The 25,313-nt window shown below is 40.7% G+C and overlaps 1 protein-coding gene across 2 annotated transcripts in view; it reads left to right on the top strand.

Annotated features, from left to right (window-relative positions):
- The window catches only part of ARHGAP32 (Rho GTPase activating protein 32), a gene marked incomplete at both ends in the record, with an annotated part of 189,254 nt that extends 165,676 nt beyond the window's left edge, over positions 1-23,578 (top strand). For both annotated transcript variants that reach the window (XM_080703204.1, XM_080703203.1), the window contains 10 exons: positions 822-966; positions 1,478-1,560; positions 10,047-10,154; positions 10,410-10,555; positions 11,346-11,541; positions 13,718-13,863; positions 15,477-15,548; positions 17,341-18,219; positions 18,895-19,895; positions 21,326-23,578. In XM_080703204.1, coding sequence (XP_080559330.1) covers positions 822-966; positions 1,478-1,560; positions 10,047-10,154; positions 10,410-10,555; positions 11,346-11,541; positions 13,718-13,863; positions 15,477-15,548; positions 17,341-18,219; positions 18,895-19,895; positions 21,326-23,578 — 5,029 coding nt within the window. The remainder of the gene's footprint in view (positions 1-821; positions 967-1,477; positions 1,561-10,046; positions 10,155-10,409; positions 10,556-11,345; positions 11,542-13,717; positions 13,864-15,476; positions 15,549-17,340; positions 18,220-18,894; positions 19,896-21,325) is intronic.
- Positions 23,579-25,313: the final 1,735 nt, after the last annotated feature.

Genomic DNA, 25,313 nt, shown 5'->3' with positions numbered 1-25,313 from the left:
GGTAAAAAACCCTGGGTTCAATCCCAGTACAACAAACCAGATTGTCCATACAAATTAATCCTCTGTATAGATGACAAGTGGTCTCATCCCAATGGTATTAGTATTAATTAATCTCCCAAAGAGTAAGCTTACTCCGCTTTAGTATTTTGAGTACAACTTGTATTTTGCTCACTCTAATACTACCTATTTTACTTTTCATTTAAAAATGGTATTAGCTAGGTTTTGCTTTTTACTGTTTGACTTTTTACCCCATTTCAGTAAAATCTTCCTGAAATATCCAACTTGTATCTGAGGAATTTCTGTACTTATAACTAGGCTGTTAGCTACTCAATTAGGGAATTCTGAGATTGCCAAAATATTAGATATTCAAACAATTATGAATTAGAAGTTCTGTTTTCAGATTGATATGTATTTCAGGTTATTATTTATTTTAATATTAAAGCTATGCCCTTAATTTCTATGTAGAAAGATATTTATCTTATGATAAGACATCCAGTTATTGATGAAATCCAAATATAACTTTTATGCAACATGATAATTGGAAGAAAATAGCAGCTTGTTGAGGTAAAGGTGAACCCTTTGGGCCAGAGGTTATTTCCATTGTAATATTAAAGCTTTGTCCTTACTTTCAACATAGATATCAGCCTGATGATAATACATCCAATTACTAGTGGTCTAAATAGAAATTTATATGAAATGCAGTATTCTGAAGAAAATAGCAGTTCACTTAGAGGCAAACACTTTTGGGCCATTGCGTTGCTTCTAAGTCATGCATTTGCTTTCTTCAGTAAAATAACTTTGTCCTTTTCTGTTTGGGTTAGCCATGAATTTGACTCTGAGCATGTCCCCGACCTGACTAAAGAACCATATGTTCAGGACATCCACTCTGTGGGCTCCCTCTGTAAGCTGTACTTCCGAGAGCTCCCCAACCCTTTGCTCACCTACCAGCTGTATGAGAAATTTTCTGTGAGTACCAATCATGTTTGACTCAAGGTATTTGTGGAGCTTAGCTGTGTTTTTATTCACACATGGGAAGTTTGGTTTAGTCATGTTTTAGAAATATAAATCAGACAAATCTGATCAACCCATGACTAATATGACTCCTTCAAGGAAAAATTCTAACAAACACTAGCTAGTCTGTGGACATTCCTCTTTTCACGTTGTCATTCTTTTGGTTCTGACTTTGAGCTCCTCATCTCTTCTCTCCTAATGCTGACTACCTAATGCTTTTTAAAAATTATAATTGTGTAGAATGCACAGGTGACTGGGTGTGTTCAGGGTGGTATGGCTGTAGACCTGAGTAGTTCTCAGTATTCATGTTGTGTGAAAACAGAGTGCCTCCTTGTTATATTACCTTGTATTCAGCATCAAAGAGTAAGTTTGTTAGTAGCTGAGTAAAAACCAAATTGTTAAGTGAAGAACTCTCATTTTTACCAACAAAGCCTACTGGTTGAATTTGCCTTCTGAACTGTTACAGGATGCCGTTTCAGCAGCAACAGATGAAGAAAGGCTGATAAAAATTCATGATGTCATCCAGCAGCTACCCCCACCACACTACAGGTGAATCACATGTGGGTGGATGTCAGCCAGAGGCAGAAGTCAATTGATTGTGAAAGTGTTTATTTTTTTGACTTTTTAACTAAACTTTTTGAAGTCCTAACTAATTAAAGTTCCACTTCTCCAGAAATATTTTTATTTGTATATACATATATAATATACACATATGTTATTCATATATATTGTTATTCACATATATGTTTGTCTTTATATCCCCAAGTTCTGGGATAATGCTTAGCATCCACTAGTATCATGTTGAATGAATTGAACAAATGAATGATGGACTAAATCTGGAGGTGTGCCTGCTTTTTAGGTTTTGTTGTTGTTGTTAAGGTTGGTTTTGTTTTGTGGTGCAGGGATGGGCTCCAGGTTGCACACATACTGAGTATATTCTCTACCACTGAGAAATGAGCCACACCACCTTGTTGCTGCTTTTTAAAACCCAATTTGATTTGTATGTCAGTTTGGACTCTCAGAAATATTTTTATGTCTGAGAAATACACAATAAAATTGAGGATGACTTTGCTATATAGTAAGAGAAAGAAAACAGTAGAAATTCTGGATAATCGTCTATAAAAAAGCAAAAGATGTATTTTAAAACTCAGTTATTAATAGAAATTAAATTCAGCAAATGTTTTGGTACAATTAAGTAATTTAATGCTGATTTGTTTTCAGTATGTCATATGCCATTGCTTATTTATCTTTTTTTTAAAAACCACTATATTCAGCACTAAATTAACACTAACATTTTCATCAATATTAAAAACCAGTACATGTATTTTAACAAGCACTCTTAATGCAAACGCAGGATAGCCAATTAGAAGGTAAAGTGTCAACTCATGTCCCATCAGTGTTGTAGGAAAAGTAAAGGGGTCTAAGGACTTATTGAGAACTGAAAAAGAAAACAGAACAACAACAACAACAAAGACCTTTTGTGACATAAGATCAAAGATATGGAGGTATTTAGTTCTGTAAAGTAAGGCTGAGGGGACCAATCTGATCAGTGCAAAGTTATTTAAAGGATATCTTTGAGGGAAAAGAGATATTCTATATCAATTCACCAGTGAAAGAAACCTAGTGTTATCTAAGGAATGTTGGCTTTGATAAGACCCTACTTTGAATTTCCAAATCCACCATTTGCTACCTCTGTGATCTCTCTAAACATTAGTCTTAATATCTATGAAGAGAATTCTAATAATCCTTCTTAAGAAGAATCTGTAGCTCTGTTATATTCCCCCCCCCAATACCACATACACTCTTCCCCTTCATTCTTCTTCAGAATCTAGCTAGATGAACGTTTGGAGTTAGGTCAGTGTTCAGTGTAGTGCAACTGTTAGTCACAGCTGTACCTAAATGCACACTAGGATTATATTTTCTTTCTGGGACAATTTACTGTGTTTTCTGTGGATTTTTGCCCACAGTTGATTGCTGACATTCTGTTTGTTGTTAGTTTATTCCCTAGACTCTAACAGAACTGCAACTGTTCCTCACTATGTCCTCACACATCAGGCAACATGGTATTTCTTTTTTCCTGAAAGTACCTTACAGGATCTTCTGTTCCCCTTCTTTATCCAGCCTGACTGACTGTGCTTTAGCAGGATGATGAGGCAGTCAACCCAACCCTATGTCTCTCCCTAGAAGTTCCCTTGGCCTCTTCTGTGAGTTAGATTTCTTCTTTGGATCTGTTTTCTTCTTTCTTATTTTTACTCCTTGCTTTTGTTTACACATCTTCAGTATCTTCCCAAGAAAAGGGATATGGGCACTCTTTTTTTGAAATATACCTGAAAATCCGCCTATCCTTGTCTTTGAATGGTAGTTGGCTGAAGTTTTAATGTATATGCCACTCTTTTCCATCATTTTGTGTTGCAGTATTCTTTCATCAAATGGCCTGTTTTGTTGTATCTTGTTTTGTTCTCTTCCTTCTTAAGGCTTTCACACTTAAAACATGCCTAGTGGTCAGTTTTCATTTGACATGTTTTGGTATGGATGTTTTCATTCCTCACTTTGAACATATAATGGGTTCTTTCTATCTGGAATTTAGGTTATTCAGTTCTGGGAAATTTTCTTATTTCTTGATGGCGCTTACTGCAATTAATTAATTAACTTGTTTATTTTGCTGTACTGAGGATTGAACCCAGGGGCATTCTGCCTCTGAGCTACACCACCAGCCCTATTTTTTAGTCTTTTTATTCTTGAAACAGGGTTTCACTGAGTTATAAAGGGCCTCGCTAAGTAGCTGAGGCTGTCTGCAATCTGCGAACTCTGCCTCCCAAATGCTGGGATTACAAGTGTCCGCCCCCACACCTAGCACAGCCCTATTTTTAATTTTTTATTTTGAAACAGGTTCTCACTAAGTTGCTAAGGGCCTCACTAAGTAGCTGACACTGGCCACTAACTGCAGTCCTCCTGTCTCAGCCTCCCAAGTACTGGGATTACAAGCCTGTGCCACCACACTTAGCTCTTAATGAATTTTTTTTTTTTTTTTGTGGTACTGGGGATGAAACCCAGAGGTTTTCTACCTCTGGGCTATACTCCTAGCACTATTTTTTATATTTTATTTGGAAACAGGGTCTCACTCAGTTGCTGAGAGCCTCACTAAGTAGGTGAGGCTGGCTTTGAACCTATGCGATCCTCCTGTCTCAGCCTCCCAACGCGGGGATTACAAGCGTGCGCCACCACGCCCAGCTACTTAACGAAATTTATTTTATTTTTTTAATTTATTTTTTTTTTGGAGTTGTCACACTACTTTATTTCAAGATTCTTACAAAACTAGAGCAATGGAGCTGGGCGTGGTGGCGCAAGCTTGTAATCGCAGCATTCGGGAGGTTGAGAGGAGGGTGGCTACTTAGTGAAGCCCTTTACAACTCAGTGAGACTCTGTTGTGAAAGAATGAAAAAACAGGACTTGGGGTACAGCTTAGAAGTAGAATGCCCCTGGCTTCCATCCCCAGTACCACAAAAAAAAAAAAAAAAAAAAGAATTGAGCAGTCAAAACAGAATAGTATTGGTAAGTGACAAACAGATAAATTGAATGAAATACTCTAGAAATAAACACATAAAATCAGTCAGTTATTTTCAAAATGTGCCAAAGAAATTAAATGATGAAAGTAGTTTTCAGTTACTGGAAATCAAGCGACTTATAAAACATATGTTTTTCCATGTACAAAAACAGTTTAATCTGTCATTGATTTCTTATATCTTTTGCTTTTTAAATTCGTTTATTTCTTTTATGTGTGTGTGTGTGTGTGTGTGTGTGTGTGTGTGTGTGTGTGTTACTGGGGATTGAACTTAGGGGGCATTCTACCTCTGAGCTACACCATCAACCTTTATTATGTGTGTGTGTGTGTATATATATATACATATATATGCTTTTTTCCCCCCTTTGGTGTTAGTGAGGATTGAACTCAGGGGCATACTATCTCCAAGCTACACCCTCAGCTCAGTTTTGTTTTGTTTTGTTTTGTTTTGAAACAGGGTCTCACTAAGTTGCAGAGGACCTCACAAGATTTCTGAGGCTGATGACGAACATGAGATCCTCCTGTCTCAGCCTTCCAAGTACTGGGATTACCAATTGCGCTACCGTGCCCGGCTTATGTTTTCTATTTTGAAACAGGGCCTCGCTAGGTTGCTGAGTCTCTACTTGCTGAGGCTGTCCTTAAACCTGTCTTAACCTCCCAAGTACTGGGATTACAGGTGTGTGCCCCACCATGACTGACTATTTATATTATTTTCTTATTATCAGTTAATATATGATTTCAACTCATTTAAATTTGTTTGTTTTTTTTCTTTTTTTTTAATTGGTGCACTGTATTCATACATCATAGTAGGATACATACTTTTGTAGACATACATGCACACTTTTCCCAGTCAGCCCCCACCTAATCCCCACCCCATTCTCTCCCTATCCCTCCCTCCTATGCTTGGCTTAGTAGTTGACATCTAGTATTATGGCAATTTATCTAAAATTAAAAATGATAATCTCACATAACAGTTTCATTTGTCTGATACCAAGCTTTTGATGACTTAAAGATAACATTTCAATATTTCTTTTTGCTTTCTTTCTTACCAGAGAATATTTTTTTCTATTTTTTAGGTGAAACTATCATATATTTATATATATATTTTTCAGAAAAAAATCTATCCTAATATGGAATATGGAGTCTAGGTACCCAAAACGATCTTGAAAAAGAACAAAGCTAGAAGATATATATTTTCTGATTTCAAACCATATAAAGCTACAATAATTGAAACAGTGTAGTACTATTCTAAAGGCAGATATATAAACCATTGGAGTTAAATAAAAGCCTAGAGCTAAATTCTTCCCTATATTGTCAAGTTATTTTTGACAAGGTTTCCACGAACCTTTGGTGGTGAAAATGATAATCTTTTAACTAAATATTGTTAAAAAATAATAGTTACTTGGAAAAGAATAAAATTGGACCCTTACCTAATCCCATATACAAATATTAACTCAAAATAGATAATAGACCTAAATATAAATCTTAAGACTATAAACTTTTAGGAGAAAATCTGGGTCATAAAACCTCACAACATTGAAATTGGCAGTGATTTCTTGGTTATGATTTCAATGGCACAGGCAACAGAGGAGTATACAGACTCCCTAAAAAATAAAAAAAAAATTGTATATCCAAAGACAATGTAAACAGAATTAACAGTTACTAATAGAATGGGATAAAATATTTCCAATTGCTATATCTGAAGGTATATTAATATTCCAACTAGAAATCCTAAAAATTAACAACAATAAAGGCAAACAATACCATTTAGAGATAGGTAAAAGACTAACATAAATAATGAATCTCCACAGATAACCAATCTTAATTGTCTGTTGGATGGAAACTCTTGTTTCTCTAGTTCTGGTGTGTGTTACCTATTTCTTCTTTGTAGTTAATCTCTTTGAGTATTTTCTCTAGTGCTGGTTTTGAAGACATAAATTCCTTCAGTTTCTGTCTGTCATGGAAGCTTCTTATTTCCCCATCTAATTTGATAGATAGTTTTGCTGGGTAGGACATTTTGGCTGGAAGTTGTTTTCTTTCAGAGTTTGGAATACGTTACTCCAAGCCCTTCTGGCACTCATGACTTGGTTTGGGAAGTCTGGAGTGATTCTAATTGGTTTGCCTCTGAATGTCACTTGGCCCTTTGTTTTTGTTGCCTTTAAGATTCTCTGCTTGGCTTCCACATTGGTCATTTTGACAATTATGTGGCGTGGGGATCCTCTTCTCCGATCCTGTCTAAAGGGAGTTCTATAAGTTTCCTGGACCTGTGTATCAACCTCTTGCTCTACGTTTGGAAAATTTTCTGCTATTACTTCCTTGAAGAGATTGTTGATCCCTTTGGTTTCACTTTCTTTTCCCTCCTCTATTCCAATTATTCTTAGGTTAGCTCTTAAGATGGGCCCATATTTCTTCAATGTCAGATTCCGGCTGTTGGATATTTTTTTCTAGATTAGAAACTATGAGTTCATTTTTGGATTGCTCATCTTCTAAGAGTGAGATTCTGTTCTCCATGTGGTCTAATCGGTTGTTTGTGCTTTGAATTGAGGCCTTTACTTCATTAATTGCATCCTTTATCTCTTTTTGGCTCTCTCTGAGTTCTTTTCGAAGCACCTCTATTATTTCTACAGATATTTTCCTGATTTGATCTTCTAGAAATCTCTGATTTTCTGTTTTATCGGGTTCTGATGTTGTGGGGTTGTGGGCATTCATTGCTCCAGTATTATTCCTCTTTCCCATGATTTCCGATGTTTGTGCCTTCTCTGGGTTCTTCCCTTGGGTCACTATGACTTCCCTTAAGGTGTTCTGGATCTCGAGTCAGTAGTATCTCGGACCCCACTACTCCTTTACTGGGTTTTATCACAGAGTCTCCGACCCAGAGAGTCGATAGAGGCTGCTTTAGACTGTGGGGGGTGCCAGGTTGCCCGTTCTCCTATGGTGTGATATCTCTGCCACCGCCCCTCCCCCACTGGGTCAAGTCCCAGGGAGTACAGTACTGGGATTTCTCCTCTGTGGCCCGCAATTTGACTCACTGTTCTTGAGTACGCAGATGTAGCTGTACTGGCCTCGCTGAATTCGCTGCTGCTGCCGCCGGTGGCAATATGGCGCCGCTGCTACGCCCTCGGTTATGGGGCTGGCGTTTTTCTTCTTGATTTTGATTTCTACTCTGAATCCCTGCAGTGTGTGCTGAGCTCGGCCACTGGGAGCTTTAGATGCTCTCTGCGCGGAGAAATCCCGCCTAGCTGTTCTGCAGTGGCTCACCTCGGCTTGCTGTAGCCGTCCCGTGAATTCGCCGGTGCCTCCGGCAGTATGGTGCTGCTGCCGCGTCTGCCGCGTCCTCGGGCGCGAGGCCAGTTATCTCCTCTGTGGCTCTGTTCTCAGTCCGCTTTCTCTCTGGAGCCTGGTGATTTTTTGTTTCACTGGTGATGGTGTTTTCTGGCTATGAAAGGCGCTGATTTTGTGGTAATGGAGATTTGTTGTTAGCGGGGCTCTTAAGCCCTGCTTTTCTCGGTCGCCATCTTCCCGGAAGTCTTAACGAAATTTAAATCCCATCCTTTTTTCCTTCTTGGAACTATTTTTAACAGACTCTATTTGAACTCTTATTTTCTCACCTTCTCTTTAACAGTTTCCACCTGTAGATTCCTGCTCATCCTTCAATTGATTTAAAAAACAAAAACTGTTTTTAACAGCCAACTCTTTTCCTTTGTCCCTAATTTCTCTAAGTGCCCCTAATTTATAGCATTAATTTGTTTCATGAATATAGTATCTTTTTTCTGTGAAAATACTATTGGTAATTATAGGTTCTGTTTTACTTCACATTGTTCTCTGCTTATCACAGTGTTTGTTCCTCATTTGGCACGTTTCTCTTTGGGTAGGTCACCTTTTCTAAGATTTTGCAAAACATGCATGGAAACCAGACAACCAACATTCTTTTCAAAAGTCATGTTTCATAAACATCTATTGCTTTGAATTAAAATAACTTTGTATTAATCACCTTGACTTTAAGGTAACTTATAATTCAAATGATGTTAGCCAGTGTGCTCAGAGAAACCTGTGAGCCATAAAACTTACTGTTCTCTGAACACCAACCAGCACATGTCTCAGAAGGAATTGAGAGTAGTAATAATCTAGTGAGTGAATTAAGAGAACATCAGGAAGTAGAGAGTCTTAAGATGTGTGTGTGTATACATATATACATATATACATATATATGGATATAAATTTTTTTCTACCATACTAGAGTATATATTTATTAGAATTTTTGCTATATATTTTTTCATGGTGAAGTATACATTTTCCTATATATTTTATATAAACAAATCTCCCATTTTCCTATGTTTTATATAAATAAATCTTCCACTATATGCTTTATCTGTACTTACTCTCTGTATTTCAAATATGTACCCTCTACTGTATGTATATCTTTTACTCTATAAAATATCTACCTATGTATTATAGGCCTTACAGTGCAGAGACTGGAGCTGAACTGTCTTTATTAGCTGTGTGGCTTTTTGTGTGTGTGTGTATGGGTCTGGGGGTGGAACCCAGGGGCATTTAACCCTCCAACTATACCCCCTGCCCTATTTTTTTATTCTTTATTTTGAAACAGGGTCTCACTGAGTTGCAGAGGGCCTCGCTAAGTAGCTGAGGCTGTCTGCGAACCATGATCCTCTGGTCTCAGTCTCCCGACTGCTGGGGTTACACACCCGGCTTTAGCTGTGTGACTTTAAATAAATTATTTTCCCCTCCTTGAGCTCTGTTGCATCATTTGTAAAACAGTGACAATAAAACTACTTTTCTCATAGGGTCACTGGGATAGTAGATAAAAAGCACTTAGAGAATGAGGCCTATTAGGAAATAAGTGTTATTGTAAGAGTTTGCCATTATCATTATTATCTCTTAATATGTATAGCTGTGTATTTACAATGTGTTAAATCTGTATGTACGTACAATATGCATATCCATATTGATAACGGATAGCTTTCCTACTCTATTATGTTTGTTTACCATATTGTCATTATATTTATATTCCTCCTACTAAGTGTACATTCTCCTATAACAAATATTTCTCATATAATAAATAGATATTTTCTTATTAATTACAAATATAGCTCCCTTGCTACCTATGTAGCCTTTTCTATTGAACATTTCATATCTTGCCCACTGTGTATTATATAACATATATCTCAACTGTATGGAGCTGGGAATGGCTCAGTGGTAGAGCACTTTTTACTCATATAGACGTGTTTAAATCCTTTCCTGTTGTCTTCTGCAAGTAGAATATATCATTTGGTCCAAAAAAATAGAATATATCATTTGTAGGATTCACTTCTAATAATATTTAAATGTGGTAAGCAGCAAAAAAAAAATGTGTTTGTGTTTTTATGGTCCTTTTCTTTCTTTCTTTTCTATTTGATTTTACCATTGAAAACTTGAATAATGTCTTTGTGGTAATATGTTCTGTTTCATTTTTCAGAACACTGGAGTTCCTGATGAGGCACTTGTCTCTTCTAGCTGACTATTGTTCCATCACAAATATGCATGCAAAAAACCTAGCAATTGTCTGGGCTCCAAACCTGCTTAGGTAATTTGCATTTGACCTATGTTCTTTAGTAGAATTAATTATTTTGGTCTTAAGTCTAAATTCATCAGTGTTCCTTTAGGAAATAATGTAAAAAGCAAGTATTTTTTTCTGTTAGAATCTCCCCATAAAAGGTCAATGAGGCCTCTAAGAATGTGATTTCCTCCTCTGATGTGTCTGTGATGTACATGTCATTGAAAGATGTCCTTTAAGTCTGCTATCTCAGTGACCCTGATTGGAATGCTGTTTACCTCACAGATCAAAACAGATCGAATCCGCCTGCTTCAGTGGCACAGCTGCTTTCATGGAAGTGAGAATTCAGTCTGTGGTGGTTGAGTTCATCCTTAATCATGTAGATGTGCTCTTCAGCGGTAAAATCAGCGCAGTCATGCAGGAAGGGGCAGGTATGGCCCAGGTGGATCCTATTTGCCACCAGGAATGTGTGCTTAGACTTCTGAAGGAATGAAAATCTTTGCATATCTTATCTCTATTTTAAAAATGCCATTGGTAGGTGACAGCTAATTTAGGTCTGTTTTCCAAAAAAGCACAAATTGACAAGTTATTCTGTAATACTATATCAGACCTATTGTGATCTAAGTTCATGACAGATTTTAAAAACTTTGCCACATATTACTGATTTATTATATTAAGGTAGTGTGGAACTGAGGAAGAAAAATTCTTTCCACAACTAAAATGAATTAACTACATATATAAATTATCTAAAATTATACCTCTTCTGGTGTCTTTTAGGAATGGAAAATAAATTATTAAACAATTGTGTGTGTTCATGTGTGTGTGTGTGCATGTGTGTGTGGCCGTCATCTGTTTATATCACCTATTTCTTTCAATATAAAACACTAAGATTTCCAGGTGTGGTGTAGCATGCCTGGAATCCCAGTCAGTACTTGGGAGGCTGAGACCAGGAGGGTTACAGGTTTGCTCTGGGCCTCAGCAACTTGTGAGCACCTCCACAACTTAATGAGATCCTATTTCAAAATAAAGAATAAAGTAAATCCAGCTCAGAAGTGGAATGCCCTGAGTTCAATCCCCAATACAAAAAAAAAAAAAAACCTAAGATTATTGCCATTTTAACAGAATTTGAAATAACACTGATAGATACATGGGTAAACAAGCTAATATACACTTACTTGTGGTATAGTTGACCACACTGATTTCCTTACTTTTCTTTTGAAGCTTCACTATCAAGGCCCAAGTCCCTGCTAGTATCATCCCCATCCACCAAGCTGCTGACACTGGAGGAAGCCCAGGCACGAACACAGGCTCAGGTCAGCTCTCCAATTGTGACTGAAAATAAGTATATTGAAGTAGGAGAAGGACCTGCTGCACTTCAGGGGAAGTTTCATACCATAATTGAGTTCCCACTGGAAAGGTAAAATCTAATAAATCCTGTTTTAAAATATAACGTGTGTGCGTGCATGCGCGCGTGTGTGTGTGTGTGTGTGTGTGTGTGTGTGTGTGTGTGTGTGTGTGTTAGTTACTGGAGATTGATCCCAGGGGCATTCTAACTCTGAGGTAGACCCCCAGTCCTATTTTATTTTTTATTTTAAAACAGCATTTCATTAGGTTTCTGAGGCTAGCCTCAAACTTGCTGCCTCCTATCCCAACCTCCCAAGTACTGGGAGGTGTGTACCACCATGCCCAGCTTTAACATATGATTTTCATAAGCGATGTCATAGCCACTATTATTGTTTTCTTTTATCCCCCCCTTTTTTTTGTACTGCTAAGGATGGAACTCAGGACCTTACCCATATTAGGCAAGTGTTCTACCACTGAACTACATCCCCAATCCCATTTTGCTTTTAATTTTGTATTTTCATTTTCATATTTATATATTAAATTATTGGCCAGTCTTAGAAAAACCTGTTTATTTGAATATGTATAATGTTAAACACTTCATAGGGACTGATACAAATTATTTCTGCAAAAGCATTTATTCTTTTTGGGGGAGGGTCTGGGGATGGAACCCAGAGGCATTCGACCTCCGAGCTACACCCCTGCCCAATTTTTCTTCTTTATTTTGAAACAGGGTCTCACTGAGTTGCGGAGGGCCTCACTAAGTAGCTGAGGCTGTCTGTGAACCGCGATCCTCCGGTCTCAGCTTCCCTAATGCTGGGATTACAAGCATGTGCCACCACGCATGACTTTCCAAAAGCATTTCAACATTATATAATTTTAAAAGGAAAATCAGTTGTATACGGAAGAATGATACACTTTCACTATATAGAATTGATTTTTCTTTCTGAGACATGTTGTTTAGACATTTGTTTAGAAGTAAGCTGTACTGAAACAGCTTATTCAGAAAATAATGAATGAAGGCTGAGACAAAAGGATCTCAGGTTCCAGGTCAGCCTCAGCAACTTAGCAAGGCCCTCAGAAACTTAAATAGAATGCCCCTGAGTTCAATCCCTCATACCATAGGACAAAAAACAAAAAAAGTAACGAACAGTGACTTGATGTTTGTTTCATGTTAGGCTTCGAATAGCCCAGTGGTTCTTACAGTGTGTCCTTCTGACCAGCAGCATCACTGGCAACTGGTGGCAGTCAGTCCCACCTTGCCTTGTGCAGGCAGACACTGAAGAACCACTCTGTGTGTCCTGGCCATGTCCCCTACAGCTCTGAAGTTCTGTTTCTCTAAAGAAATGATAATAGCATGGTTTCTCTATCTTCCTCATTAGGTTACATTTGAAAGACTAATGTATGTAAAAGTTACTTTTGATGTCTCTGCTGCTTCTTTGGCAATTGCAGGTGAATGTAAGGATTTTGCTTCTCTGGCTTGGGTTATACCCATAAAGCCTTAGCACATCTTCCCACATGTGACTCTACTCTGCTCACCTTTTGCTTCCCATGATTAAACGAGCAAAACATTAGGATATACTCTTATTATCTTGGCTTGTATTTTAGCTCCATAATTTACTTAAAATCTTTATAGAGATAAAAATAGTAGTTATTGGGGTGTAGTTAGACTTGGGTTTCAAAGCTGATTCCATCACTTACTAATTTTATAACTTTAAGGAAATTATTTGAACTTCTTATTTCCTCAGCTGTAAAATGAGAATTATAGGACCTGCCTCATGTGGTTAGAGCTGACTTAAAAGAGGTACTACATACATAGGAGGTAGTTAGCATGGTGCCTGGCATTCAATATATGTTAGTTATTGTTCTTAATACTTTTCTTTTTTGTTCTTACTCTTTCTACTCACACCTAAAATCAGTTTCCTTAACTGTTTTATTTTTGGAAGCTTAATAGATCCTATTCCCAGTTATGACTTGTTCCCACTTATTCTGCAGATTGTGAGGTTGGCTCTAAATATAAAGAACCCCATTAAAATGGTCTCTGTGGCACTAGTTACCACTGTTAAAACCCGCACGTTTACTCTCCGTTCCATGTTTTTTGCTGCCCTTTCTAGTGTGTGTCCGATAGAAGGCGAGGCTTTGTTTATTCCCAGCTGGGTCTCTAAGCTGTTTTTTTTCTATTTGTTCATTTATTTTCTATAAGCAAAGCTAAACTGTTGACTATCTTAACATGATTATTTTCTCTCTCATAGAAAGAGGCCTCAAAATAAGATGAAGAAGTCTCCTGTAGGCAGCTGGCGCTCCTTTTTCAACTTGGGGAAGTCCTCCTCAGTCTCAAAGCGGAAGCTGCAGCGGAATGAGAGTGAGCCTTCAGAGATGAAAGCCATGGCCCTAAAAGGTGAGTCTTCCCACCCTGTCCTGCGGCCTCCAGTCACCCTGGGCACACACCAAGCACCATGCTGACAGGCCGGCCTGCAGTATGTGCACACCGATCCTTTACCCCCAACTTGGAAGGTAGTATAAATTATACGGAAGGACCCAAGTTTTAAGTAAGCTGTTAGATTATATATAATGTGAATGTGATTAAAAACTCACATGTTTGTGACATAGATTATATATTGTTGGTAATAAATACTGGGGTGATGGTTAAATTTTTTATGTGCATTTTCATAGCTTTAAAAAATGACAAAACTATGTTTGAACATGCCTTTCATGTTTATAACTTTTATTCAAAACAGAGCCTTTTACTAGGTGACTTGAAGAAGACAGTGGCCTCTGCCTTCAGTTTAATTGGGAAGTTCTTTGCATAAGAAAATAAGTTTCAGGGCAGAATCATAGCTATCAAAACAGTTTTATATATTTCTGGTAGGCATTGTCTCCTTCTGTGAGGATGGGTACTGAAAGATAGCAAAATATTTGCCTAATTTACCAGGGCTTGGAATAGCATTTCAGGACCTAAGGGCAGGGTGAGAAAAGAAGCAGGTTGGGGACTGAATTTTGGAGAAAAGCAGTGTTTAAAGGACAATAAAATGGATAATTATCATAAGAGGTGAGAAAATATGCAATTGAAGGTAGGCAAAAAACAGGTGAAATTGGGTGTGGTGGCCCATGCCTGTAATCCCAGAACTAAGAAGACGGAGACAGGAGAATTACAGGTTCAAGGCCAGCATGCAGTAACAAGACCCTATTTTAAAATTAAAAAAATAAAAATAAAAAGAGAGTGTACCTCAGAAGTAGAACACCCCTGGGTTTAGTCCCCAGTACCACAAAACAAAAACTCAGAAGAGATGGATGCTATCCCCAGCAAAGGAAGGGGTGGTGGTGGTGGTGGAGTGGTATTAGCTGTGAAAGCCAGTGAGAAGATGGAACTACTTAGCAAGTAGGAGTCAACATAGGTAATTAAAGTTACTATATGGATTTCCTAGGGCTGCAAGACAAAACTACCATAAATTAAGAGAATTAAAACAATAGAAGCATACTACCTAGAAGTTCTGGAGGCTCAAAATTTGATGGGCATCAGCAGGGCTGTGCTCCCATGAAGTGCTCCAGGGAAGAATTCTTCCTTGCCTTTTCTTGCTCCTGGCAGCTCCTGGCATTTTGTGGCATGAGGCAGCATCACTCTAGTCTCTGCATCATCTTCACAGGGCTTTCCCTGTGTCTCTCTGGTTTCTCCTCTTATAAGGACACCAGTAATTGAGATTGGGACCCACCTCAAATATTGAGTCTAGCATATCGTCCCCAGATATCATGTTTGTCTTTAGAAAATGCACAAGAGAGGAGTCTTTCAGTTCATCTCCATGCTCAAGCTCATAATCCTTTAAAAGAGAGATTTTTATCACATGGGAAACCATTTGAAAACAAGACATTTTTTACAATAAGGTGGTAAATTGAATGTGACTTTCAAGATATATATCATCATTCTTGGAAATGTGTGTTAGGAAAAACACTAATTCCTTCAACTATAATATGTAACAGGAATACAATGTACACTGTTTGGTTTTGATTCTTTAGGCGGCAGAGCAGAAGGAACCCTCCGCTCAGCTAAAAGTGAAGAGTCTCTTACTTCTCTGCATGCAGTTGATGGTAAGATGGCAAGCATCAGTCATTTTATTCCACCATAGATTTCATAGAATGACACAAACACAGCAACAGAGTTATTAAAAATCTCTAATAAATAGGCTATCAACTATCATTTGCAAGAATACTCAAGTATTCTAGTATTTAGTGCTACTCAGATTAAAATTCACTGATGTTTTAATATGGTAGCAGTGTTTTGGCATGATTGCTATTTATTTACATAAAAGTAGCTAAAATATTTTAAGGCAACCATTTATATTAATACCTAGTAAAAACTGGTGCTATTACTATCTCCTTTAGATTTCACAAGTGGGAACATGTCTGTTACAAAGTACAAAATCAAGCAGTATTGATGTCTATTGTTTTGCAAATGCTTTAACCTGACCTTAAATTTCATAGATCAGATTGATTACAGTTGGTCTTCATTATCCCTGGATAATTAGCACCCAGAGAAGGCAATTTAAAGCTCATCTACCTAAAATGGGGACCAAATTTTTATAGTAATAGTGCAAAAAGGTCCGGTTGCAACATAATTTCAAAGATTTAAAATATAATTAAACATATGTTATATTCTACATAGTGAAAGTTAAATTATAATTGCAACTACAGATTAATTTTTAAAACAAAGAATTGCTTCACTGTTGATTTGGAAGAGTATAATTTTTTGACAAATAAAAGAAAACAGTAATCCTTCACTTGATGTTTGGCTTGTGCCACAGATTATAAAGAGGGGCCCTTTGCAAAAGTAATCCAGAGGTACATAGATTTTCCCAGAGGCTTTTCTTGATCTGTTGATATTAAAATAGTGTGCTTTTCAGGTGTCTTGGAGTGTCATCAACGTGTTCAGTTTCCTTATCTTTATTTATTAGCTGTTTTTCTACCATATCCTCTTTGACCAATGGCTTTGCTTGTGATTCATAGTTCTTCTCCATCACTCTCTTTCCCAAGATTTCCATGAAATTCCAGACAACATAATCTACAAAAGTAGTGCAGTGGGCTAAGTAGAGTCTTTTGTGAGGCAGAAAATATTATTTGAGTTAAGATTAATGTTTAAGTGGTAGATACATTAGTGTGTTCATGTTAAGATAATTTCTGCCTCGTTATATTTTTACTGGGGCAATTGTAATAATTCTCAAAAATAGAAGACTTCTCTTTTTACCTGTTGATCATTTAGCAACTTCATAAAAATGTGGAATACTATCTGACACTTTGAAGGCTCTGCTTAAGAAACTGAAGGCCTAGTTTCAGTAAATAAAAAGATGGATTTATTCTGAAAGGAATTCCTAAGTATGTGAAATTACATTCTCATTGGAAAGACAAGCTTTTTTTGTTTTGTTTTAGAAGTTTAAATACTATAAGGATATTCTCCTACTATAAGCAACTTTTTTGCTATTTCATGTTCAAAATGATACTTAAAGTCATTAATTCTAGATCACAAGTCAAAAGTGAGGCCAATGATACAATAAGATGCAAAGAAAGGAAAAACTTGCCCAAAGTCTCACCAAGAGTCAGTATTGGACCAATAATAGAATCTAAGAGTCCTGAGTCCTTTCTCTTCTCCTGACCATGGAACATGGTATTCTGCCTCTGCTGTTTTCAAATGTGCTTGTTAACATTTGGTTTGGGCATTCTGTTATTGCCATGATCTGTGTGTGCCCAGTGACAGTCTATAAAAAGAAAATGAGAAGTTACATTTTCTCACCATAAAGAGTGAGTTACTGTTGTACTAAGTAGGTGACTTACCATGGGATTGTATGTCCTGTAACATTCATACTTTGACATTGTCCATTTTTACCAGGTGACTCCAAGCTCTTCCGACCCAGAAGACCCCGATCTAGCAGTGATGCCCTTTCTGCCTCTTTTAATGGAGAAATGCTGGGGAACCGCTGTAATTCCTATGATAATCTGCCCAATGACAATGAGAGTGAGGAAGAAGTAGGGCTGCTCCATATCCCAGCTCTTCTGTCCCCTCACTCAGCTGAGGATGTTGACTTGAGCCCACCAGACATTGGAGTAGCCAGCCTGGATTTTGACCCAATGTCATTTCAGTGTAGTCCCCCTAAGGCTGAATCAGATTGTCTGGAAAGTGGTGCTTCCTTTTTAGACTCATTAGGGTGCTCCAAGGATAGACCATGTGCCAATAGAAAGGATGAGGAAGCAGGCGGTAGCCAGGCTCAGACTCCAGGAAGCACTGCAAGTTCTGAACCTGTCTCTCCAGTTCAGGAGAAACTAAGTCCATTCTTCACCCTGGACTTGAGCCCAACTGAAGAGAAGTCATCTAAGCCATCCTCATTCACCGAGAAGGTCGTCTATGCTTTCTCTCCGAAGATAGGACGAAAATTAAGCAAATCCCCTTCTATGAACATATCTGAGCCAATTTCAGTGACCCTCCCAGCTCGAGTGTCAGAAGTTATCGGTACTGTCTTGAATACTGCAGCTCAGAACACATCGTCTCCAACCTGGGACAAAAGCGTGGAAGAAAGTGATGTGACAAATAAATCCCCCACCCAGATAGGAAAGATGAAAACAAATGAGAGAGAGGCCCAAGAAGGATGTGAACCTGAGGCCCAGTCCCTGGACCAAGTGGCTGCTGAAGAAGTAGAGTTGCCAGGGAATGAGGAGCAGCCTGTCTCGAGCAGTCAGAGTAAGGCTGTAGCTTCTGGACAGACTCAGACAGGTACCGTTTGCTTTCCTCCATTCTTTCTTTAAGTTAAGAGGGATCTTCCATCCTCTGTGCCCTCCGTGCCTTGTAAGAGAGAAATCTGTTCTACAGCTAGTCTTTAATCCAAGAGAATGCTTCTCTGAGTGGTGCAGATGGCTCAAAGCCCTACATTAAAACCAAACAGAACTCCCAAAGGGCCTGTGGTCCTGCTTCAGACCATCATGAAAGTCCCCTTACCTCTCTGGACAGTGAGAACTCATGGATAACTTTTTGCACAACTTCGTAGCTCTTGATTCTTATTTCTCTCCTAATATCGTTATGGTAGCCTTACAAGTTAACAAACAGCCTACACCACCCACTGTAAAAACTGTCCTTAGTAACAGTCCACAGGCCCTGGAAGCTTGCGTTCTAAGCAGTCTTTGCTGAGCCAGGTGAGGGACCTGCTTCCCCCACCCCATTACTGTAGCAACTCAAGAGGAGCTTGCAGCCTTTAAACACTATTTTAGTTTTCCTTCTGAACCAGATATGTTTCTACAGCATTTGCATGTGGGATAGAAGATCGTGGATTGCCGTTTTGAAATATGGAAGGCACCTGTTTTTTAAATGATCAAGTGGGGAATGTTTGGCTTTCCATATAGGATAACGTAAGCTACCTTTTCATTCTCATTTTTTTTCCCAATTTCCCACTAGGAGCAGTTACCCATGACCCCCCTCAGGATCCCGTTCCTGTCAGTTCAGTCTCTCTTATCCCACCGCCACCGCCTCCGAAAAATGTCGCCCGAATGTTGGCATTAGCATTAGCTGAGTCTGCGCAGCAAGCCTCAACTCAGTCACTGAAGAGACCAGGGGCTTCCCAGGCTGGGTACGCAAATTATGGAGACATAGCAGTGGCCACAGCCGAAGATAAAGTGCCCAGTTCCTACTCTAGTGTTACTCTAGATAGGGCCTATTTCCAAACAGATCGACCAGCAGAGCAGTTCCACCCCCAGCACAATGCACCTGGGAACTGTGACCAGCCTCTCCCAGAGACAGCGGCCACTGGGGAATCCACCCACTCCAACGGAACTGAACCTGGGGAGCAACTGCACCAAGTGGACTTGCCAGCAAACCCACCACCACGAAACTATTTATCTGGGGAGACTGAAAAGGCCAGAATCACTTCAGTCCCCTTGGCCGACTCAGAGAAGTCTGAGGACCATGTCTGTTTTCCCAAGGAGCAGCCGGGGAGGACCAGCACGCTGACTGTCTCCTTCGCGGATCAGGGCCAGTCCACATTACACTTTTACAGCGGGGAGCGGCCTGTGGCCTGCCTGGGTGCAGGGATGGATCAGCCCTGCTACCCTTCAGAGCTTTCTGACAAACCTTCCACACCTTCTGATTTGCCTAGGGACAAAAGCTTCTCTCCTACTGGGTCCCCTGAAGAGAATACCAGCACAGCCACCATGGCTTACATGACCACGACTCCAGCCACAGCTGAAATCAGCACCAGGGATGCCAGCTGGGCTGCTGTTGAACAGCCCCCAGCTACTGGCTTTGCTGGGTCCACCCTGCAGCGCACACACAGGAGCAGCCGCCCCCTTCCCCCACCGCCCACCCAGCGGCCCGCAGAGCAGCTGCCAGTCCTAGTCCAGGGGACCAGTTGCCAGCAGGTACCAGTTGCCAGCAGTGTAGGAGTGAATAATCCCCACAAGGTAAGGGGGCGGGGAGTCAGGGTGAAGTGTACTTTTCCCAAAGCTATATTGCTGGTATGTTGCAAGTTAGATAGAACATTAGTGTTAAGACCTGTGGCAGGTTTCCACTTGAGACTGAGGTCACCTTTACATGGTGCTGGTTTTAACTCTGAGGAAGGAGAAGATTCTTGGTGATTGTAGTTGTGTGTCCTGCTGTCTTTTCTTCCTAAAGTGCCTGGACCATTTCTTCATGGTAAAACAAAGAGATCACAGTCACATGAGATGAACTGCCCTTTGGGTGTTTATTTCCCAACCCTACCACTGTCTCTCTGTGACTTTGGGAAAGCCATTTAACCACCCTCATTCCCACCTACAAAATGAAAGTCTTCATTCTCAGGATAGCTGAGAGACCTGCTGCCTTACGGGCTTTTTAGAAGTATAAGACCTAGTATGTTCGGATTTTTTTGTTATTTTCCCAGCCCTAACCAACAGTTTGTTCCATAATCTGTGCCTGTTTTGATGAGAAAATATTGCATGCCAAATGCTAAAAGGCTTTTTCTCATTTTTTAAAAAAGTGCCACACTTTTTTGTGGTCACCTTGTACTAAAAGTACTTGAATTTCTCATCCTTCCTGAAGGATGCTATTTCTAGCGGTTATTTCTCAGGGACAGTATATTTGCAGTGTTTTTGTGAAGGTTATGCATGGCCTGTGGACACAAGTGAGGTGGGGTTGGAGGTGGGGAGAGAGTAACCTCTAACTTGAACATATCCTTGGATGCCTCACTTTATTGCCCTTCCCTGTAGGTGGTAACCACTCACATGGACAACTGCAAATCCCTTCAAAAGTCTCACCAAGTGACACAATCAGTTCATTTTATTTTATTTTTTGGCAGTACTGAGGATGAAACTCAGGGGCATCTACCTCTGAGCTATACCCCCAGACCTATTTTTTATTCTTTATTTTGAAACGGGGTCTCACTGGGTTGCAGAGGGCCTCACTAAGCAGCCGAGGCTGTCCTCAAACCCCGATCCTCCTGTCTCAGCCTTATAAATGCTGAGATTACGAGTATGCACCACCACAATCAGTTCTTTTTATTGAAGAAAATGTTCTTGATGTTGAGACTAAGCTAAATGTTAGACTTCGTTTTTATTTTTCATCTCAACAGTGTTAACTTGACTAAACCTCTGCTTGAGTCTGCACTTATGGTACTATCATAGGCAGCCTTACCTCACTTAGACTCCATCATGAACAGAAATCCCAAATGGTTCTCCATAGACATAGTGCCACAGACCCAGCACAGACCTTCTGCAGCAGGGTTAGGCCATGCAGCTGCATGGCTTGAGAGAGTTCAGGCTGCTAGCCAGACAGCCTTGACGGGGCAGTTGCACATGTAATAGCATTTGACTCCAGAGGAGAGTGTAAAACTCATAATACTGTCATTTTTGAATAGGTTCAGGGAGTAGTTCCAGCTCCAGAGAGGCCACCTGACCCCCGAGCTGTGGATGAGCCTGCAACAATCTTTGTCAGCGATGTCAGTGCTGCTGCCCAGTGTCCCATGGCTGCTGCTGCTCCCCAGCCAGGCCTGCCTGAGAAAATTCGGGAGAGCACCAGGGCCCCACCACTCCACCTGCGAGCCGAGTCCTTCCCTGGGTACTCCTGCGGCTTCCCTGCACCAATGCCCCCAACCAGGACGATGGAAAGCAAGATGGCAACTGCCATGCACTCCAGTAGTGCAGATGCTGCCAGCAGTTCCAGTTACCATGCCTTTGTCACTGCGTCATCGGCTTCAGTGGATGACATGCTTCCTTTACCACTTCCTGTCTCACAGCCCAAGCATGCTTCTCAGAAAATAGCCTACTCCTCCTTTGCTAGGCCTGAGGCCACCACTGAGCCCTTTGGCCCAGAAAACTGCTTGCATTTCAATATGACTCCAAACTGCCAGTTCCGTCCACAGAGCGTACCTCCACATCACAATAAATTAGAGCAGCACCAAGTGTATGGTGCCCGGTCAGAGCCACCAGCCTCCATGGGTCCTCGATACAATACCTATGTAGCCCCAGGAAGAAACATGTCTGCACACCACTCCAAGCCGTGCACTCGTATGGAATATGTTTCTTCTTTGAGCTCCTCCGTTAGGAGTGCTTGTTACCCTGAAGATATTCCTCCGTATCCTACCATCCGGAGGGTGCAGTCCCTCCATGCACCCCCATCTTCCATGATCCGGTCTGTTCCCATCTCACGGACAGAAGTTCCCCCAGATGATGAACCAGCCTACTGCCCTAGACCCCTGTACCAATATAAGCCATATCAGTCCTCCCAGACCCGCTCAGACTATCATGTAACTCAGCTTCAGCCTTACTTTGAGAATGGACGGGTTCACTACCGCTATAGCCCATATTCCAGCTCCTCCAGTTCCTATTACAGTCCTGATGGAGCCCTGTGTGATGTGGATGCCTACGGCACAGTGCAGTTGAGGCCTCTTCACCGTTTACCCAGTCGTGATTTTGCTTTCTATAATCCCAGGCTGCAAGGCAAAAACGCGTACAGCTATGCTGGCCTGCCCCCGCGTCCCCGGGCCAACATGACAGGCTATTTCTCTAGTAATGACCATAACATCGTCAACATGCCTCCACCTACTGACCTAAAGCACACCTATGCCTCGTGGGACCTTGAGGACATGGAAAAATACCGCATGCAGTCCATCCGGAGAGAGAGCCGTGCTCGGCAGAAGGTGAAAGGGCCTGTCATGTCACAGTATGACAACATGTCCCCTGCTGTGCAGGATGACCTAGGTGGGATCTATGTCATTCATCTGCGCAGTAAATCAGATCCTGGGAAAACTGGACTTCTCTCTGTGGCAGAGGGCAAGGAGGGGCGGCACCCTGCCAAGGCTATCAGCCCTGAGGGAGAAGACCGCTTCTATAGGAAGCACCCCGAGCCAGAGTTCGATCGAGCCCCACACCACAGAGGATATGGTGGCGTGCAGGCAGAGAAGCCATCCCTCCCGCAAAAGCAGAGCAGCCTTAGGAGCAGGAAGCTTCACGATCTGGGGTGCGGGCTCCCGGAGCACAGAGCGCATCAGGAAGCAAGCCATAGGCAATTATGTGAATCAAAAAATGGGCCACCTTACCCCCAGGCACCTGGTCAATTAGATTATGGGCCCAAAGGGGTTCCAGACACTTCTGAGCCAGGCAGCTACCATAACTCTGGAGGGAAATACAGCATGTCAGGGCAGGAATCTTTGAGATTGAACCACAAAGAGGCAAGGCTCTCCAAAGAGCTGGAGCGGCCTCGAGCCAGGCAGCCACCTGCCCCTGAGAAACACTCAAGAGACTGCTACAAGGAGGAAGAACATCTCAATCAGCCCATGGTTCCACCCCCTAAACCAGAGAGGAGTCATAGCCTAAAACTCCATCATACCCAGAACCTGGAGAGGGACCCCAGCGCACTCTACCAGTACCCAACACACAGCAAGCGCCAGAGCAGTATGACTGTCATGTCCCAGTATGATAACCTGGAAGATTACCACTCCCTACCCCAGCACCAGCGTGGAGGCTTTGGAGGGGGTCCTCTGGGGACGTACATGCCCTCTGGCTTTGCCCACCCGCAGAGCAGGACATATGCCACAGCTCTGGGTCAGGGGGCCTTCCTGCCCACAGAGTTGTCCTTGCAGCATCCTGACACGCAGATCCATGCAGAATGAGCCCGGGAGTAATAGAGTCGAAGCAGCCTCTGCTGGACAGTGGACTGTTCTATTTTTTTCAGTAACCAAAATGATTAAAAACAAAAATGCTATAAACCCCCGACCACATTTAAAAAAAAAAAAGGATAATAAAAGGAAACAAATCACCATCTCCCCCCCCCCTTTCCCTGCTTCATTACCACCTCTTCCATCTTTAGACGGTGTCATTTTTGTCTTTAAAACAGATCTGAATGATTGTAAAGCACTGTGTTGAAAACCTAGTAAAGAAGTTTATCATAGACCATACTTGCTATATAGGGCTAATTCGTAAGAGCCTGAGGACTGCCTTGAACTGAATTTGAATTTAGCTGTCTTTTCTTCTTGGCGCCTGCTGCCTAGTTCAGAGCAGTTCACATTGACGTCCTGGTGGGCTTCCCTGTCTGCTTCCCCTGCTGGCTACACGGCTTGCCGTGTGGATGCTCGCTCCGTCCTTACTTCATCATCCCTGTAGAGAAGGGCTTGTGTGTTCAGTTAGAGTACAAAAGAACGCCCTGATCTTCAGGCCAGTCAGCCAGACAATTAGCACACTAAGGTGAAAAAATAAAAAAGCCTTCAGAGCTTGACTAGAGAGTCATCATCAAATGTCAGGCCACTTAGACTGAGGCTCAGCCCTGTACTCCCATTCAGTGTCTTTTCCTCACAGGTGGATGAGCATGCTTGTGCCTTGCAGGAGTGGTTCTCCAAATCAGAATTAAAGGGCACTTCCTAGGTGGAAGAACATGAAGCCCTATTGTTAATAAACTTTGCCAACACCCGAAAACCATATTAGTGCTTTTAACTTGTTGCCTGACCACAGATTCTTCCCTAATGATATTGGTAAATTGGAATTCCAGTAAAATGTTTATACTGTTTGTTCCCCTAAATTAGATACTTTTCCATTAAGGAAAGACCATCATGGTTTGACTGGATAAATATACCAATTTTTCTATGAATATGTATGTATGTGTTTCTGTTTCCTAACCAGGGTTCCATGTTCCCTGGGAATTCTTAGAGTAGCTACAAAGTACTTGCCAGGAAACCACTCGTTGCTGCACTCGTTGCAGACACAGCCCCATTCACCAGGTAGAGCTCTGGCAGCCACCGTTCTGTCCTAAGGAGTCATGCAGTGTTTGCTTATCTGTATTTGTGATCGCAGTCTTACTGTAGTTGTCATCTACACCAGCATTTCAAGTATAGCTTTTTATAACTCTGTAGACAGGTTAAACATGTTTAACACCCAAGACTTTCTTTCAGAAGTTTCATTCCTTCGTAGAGCAGGAACAGGATACCTCTCTAGCCTGACTCTACTCTGTTTTCTCAGCCTCCTGACCACAGGAACACCAGACTAGCAAGGCAGTCCTGTACGTACAACATGAGTTTAGATTGTCATTTCATTCTATAACTTGTAATGATACTTGAGTTTTACATGTTCACATATTTTGTGTTCAGCTTATAGGAGACACAGGAGGTATTCTAATTACTGGATGGTTGCTGCTCTGGCTTTTTAGAATTTGGAATCATCTTTTATTTAGAGTAAAGGAAGAAATCTCTTAAGAGGCTAAAATCATGCTGCTATTATTGCTGTGAAACTGTATAAAGATTAGGATTTATGCCAGTCCTTTTTTTAAAAATTTAAAAAGTCATGTGATTACATTGTAAGGGTTTATATTTAGAAAAAGAAATTAAAAGTTTTAAGAACAACACATTTATATATGAA

This window comes from Muscardinus avellanarius (genome assembly GCF_963383645.1).
Source record: "Muscardinus avellanarius genome assembly, chromosome: 1".
Lineage (NCBI taxonomy): Eukaryota > Metazoa > Chordata > Mammalia > Rodentia > Gliridae > Muscardinus > Muscardinus avellanarius.
The sequence above is the reverse complement of the archived record's forward strand: the minus strand, read 5'-3'. Positions and strand labels throughout refer to the sequence as shown.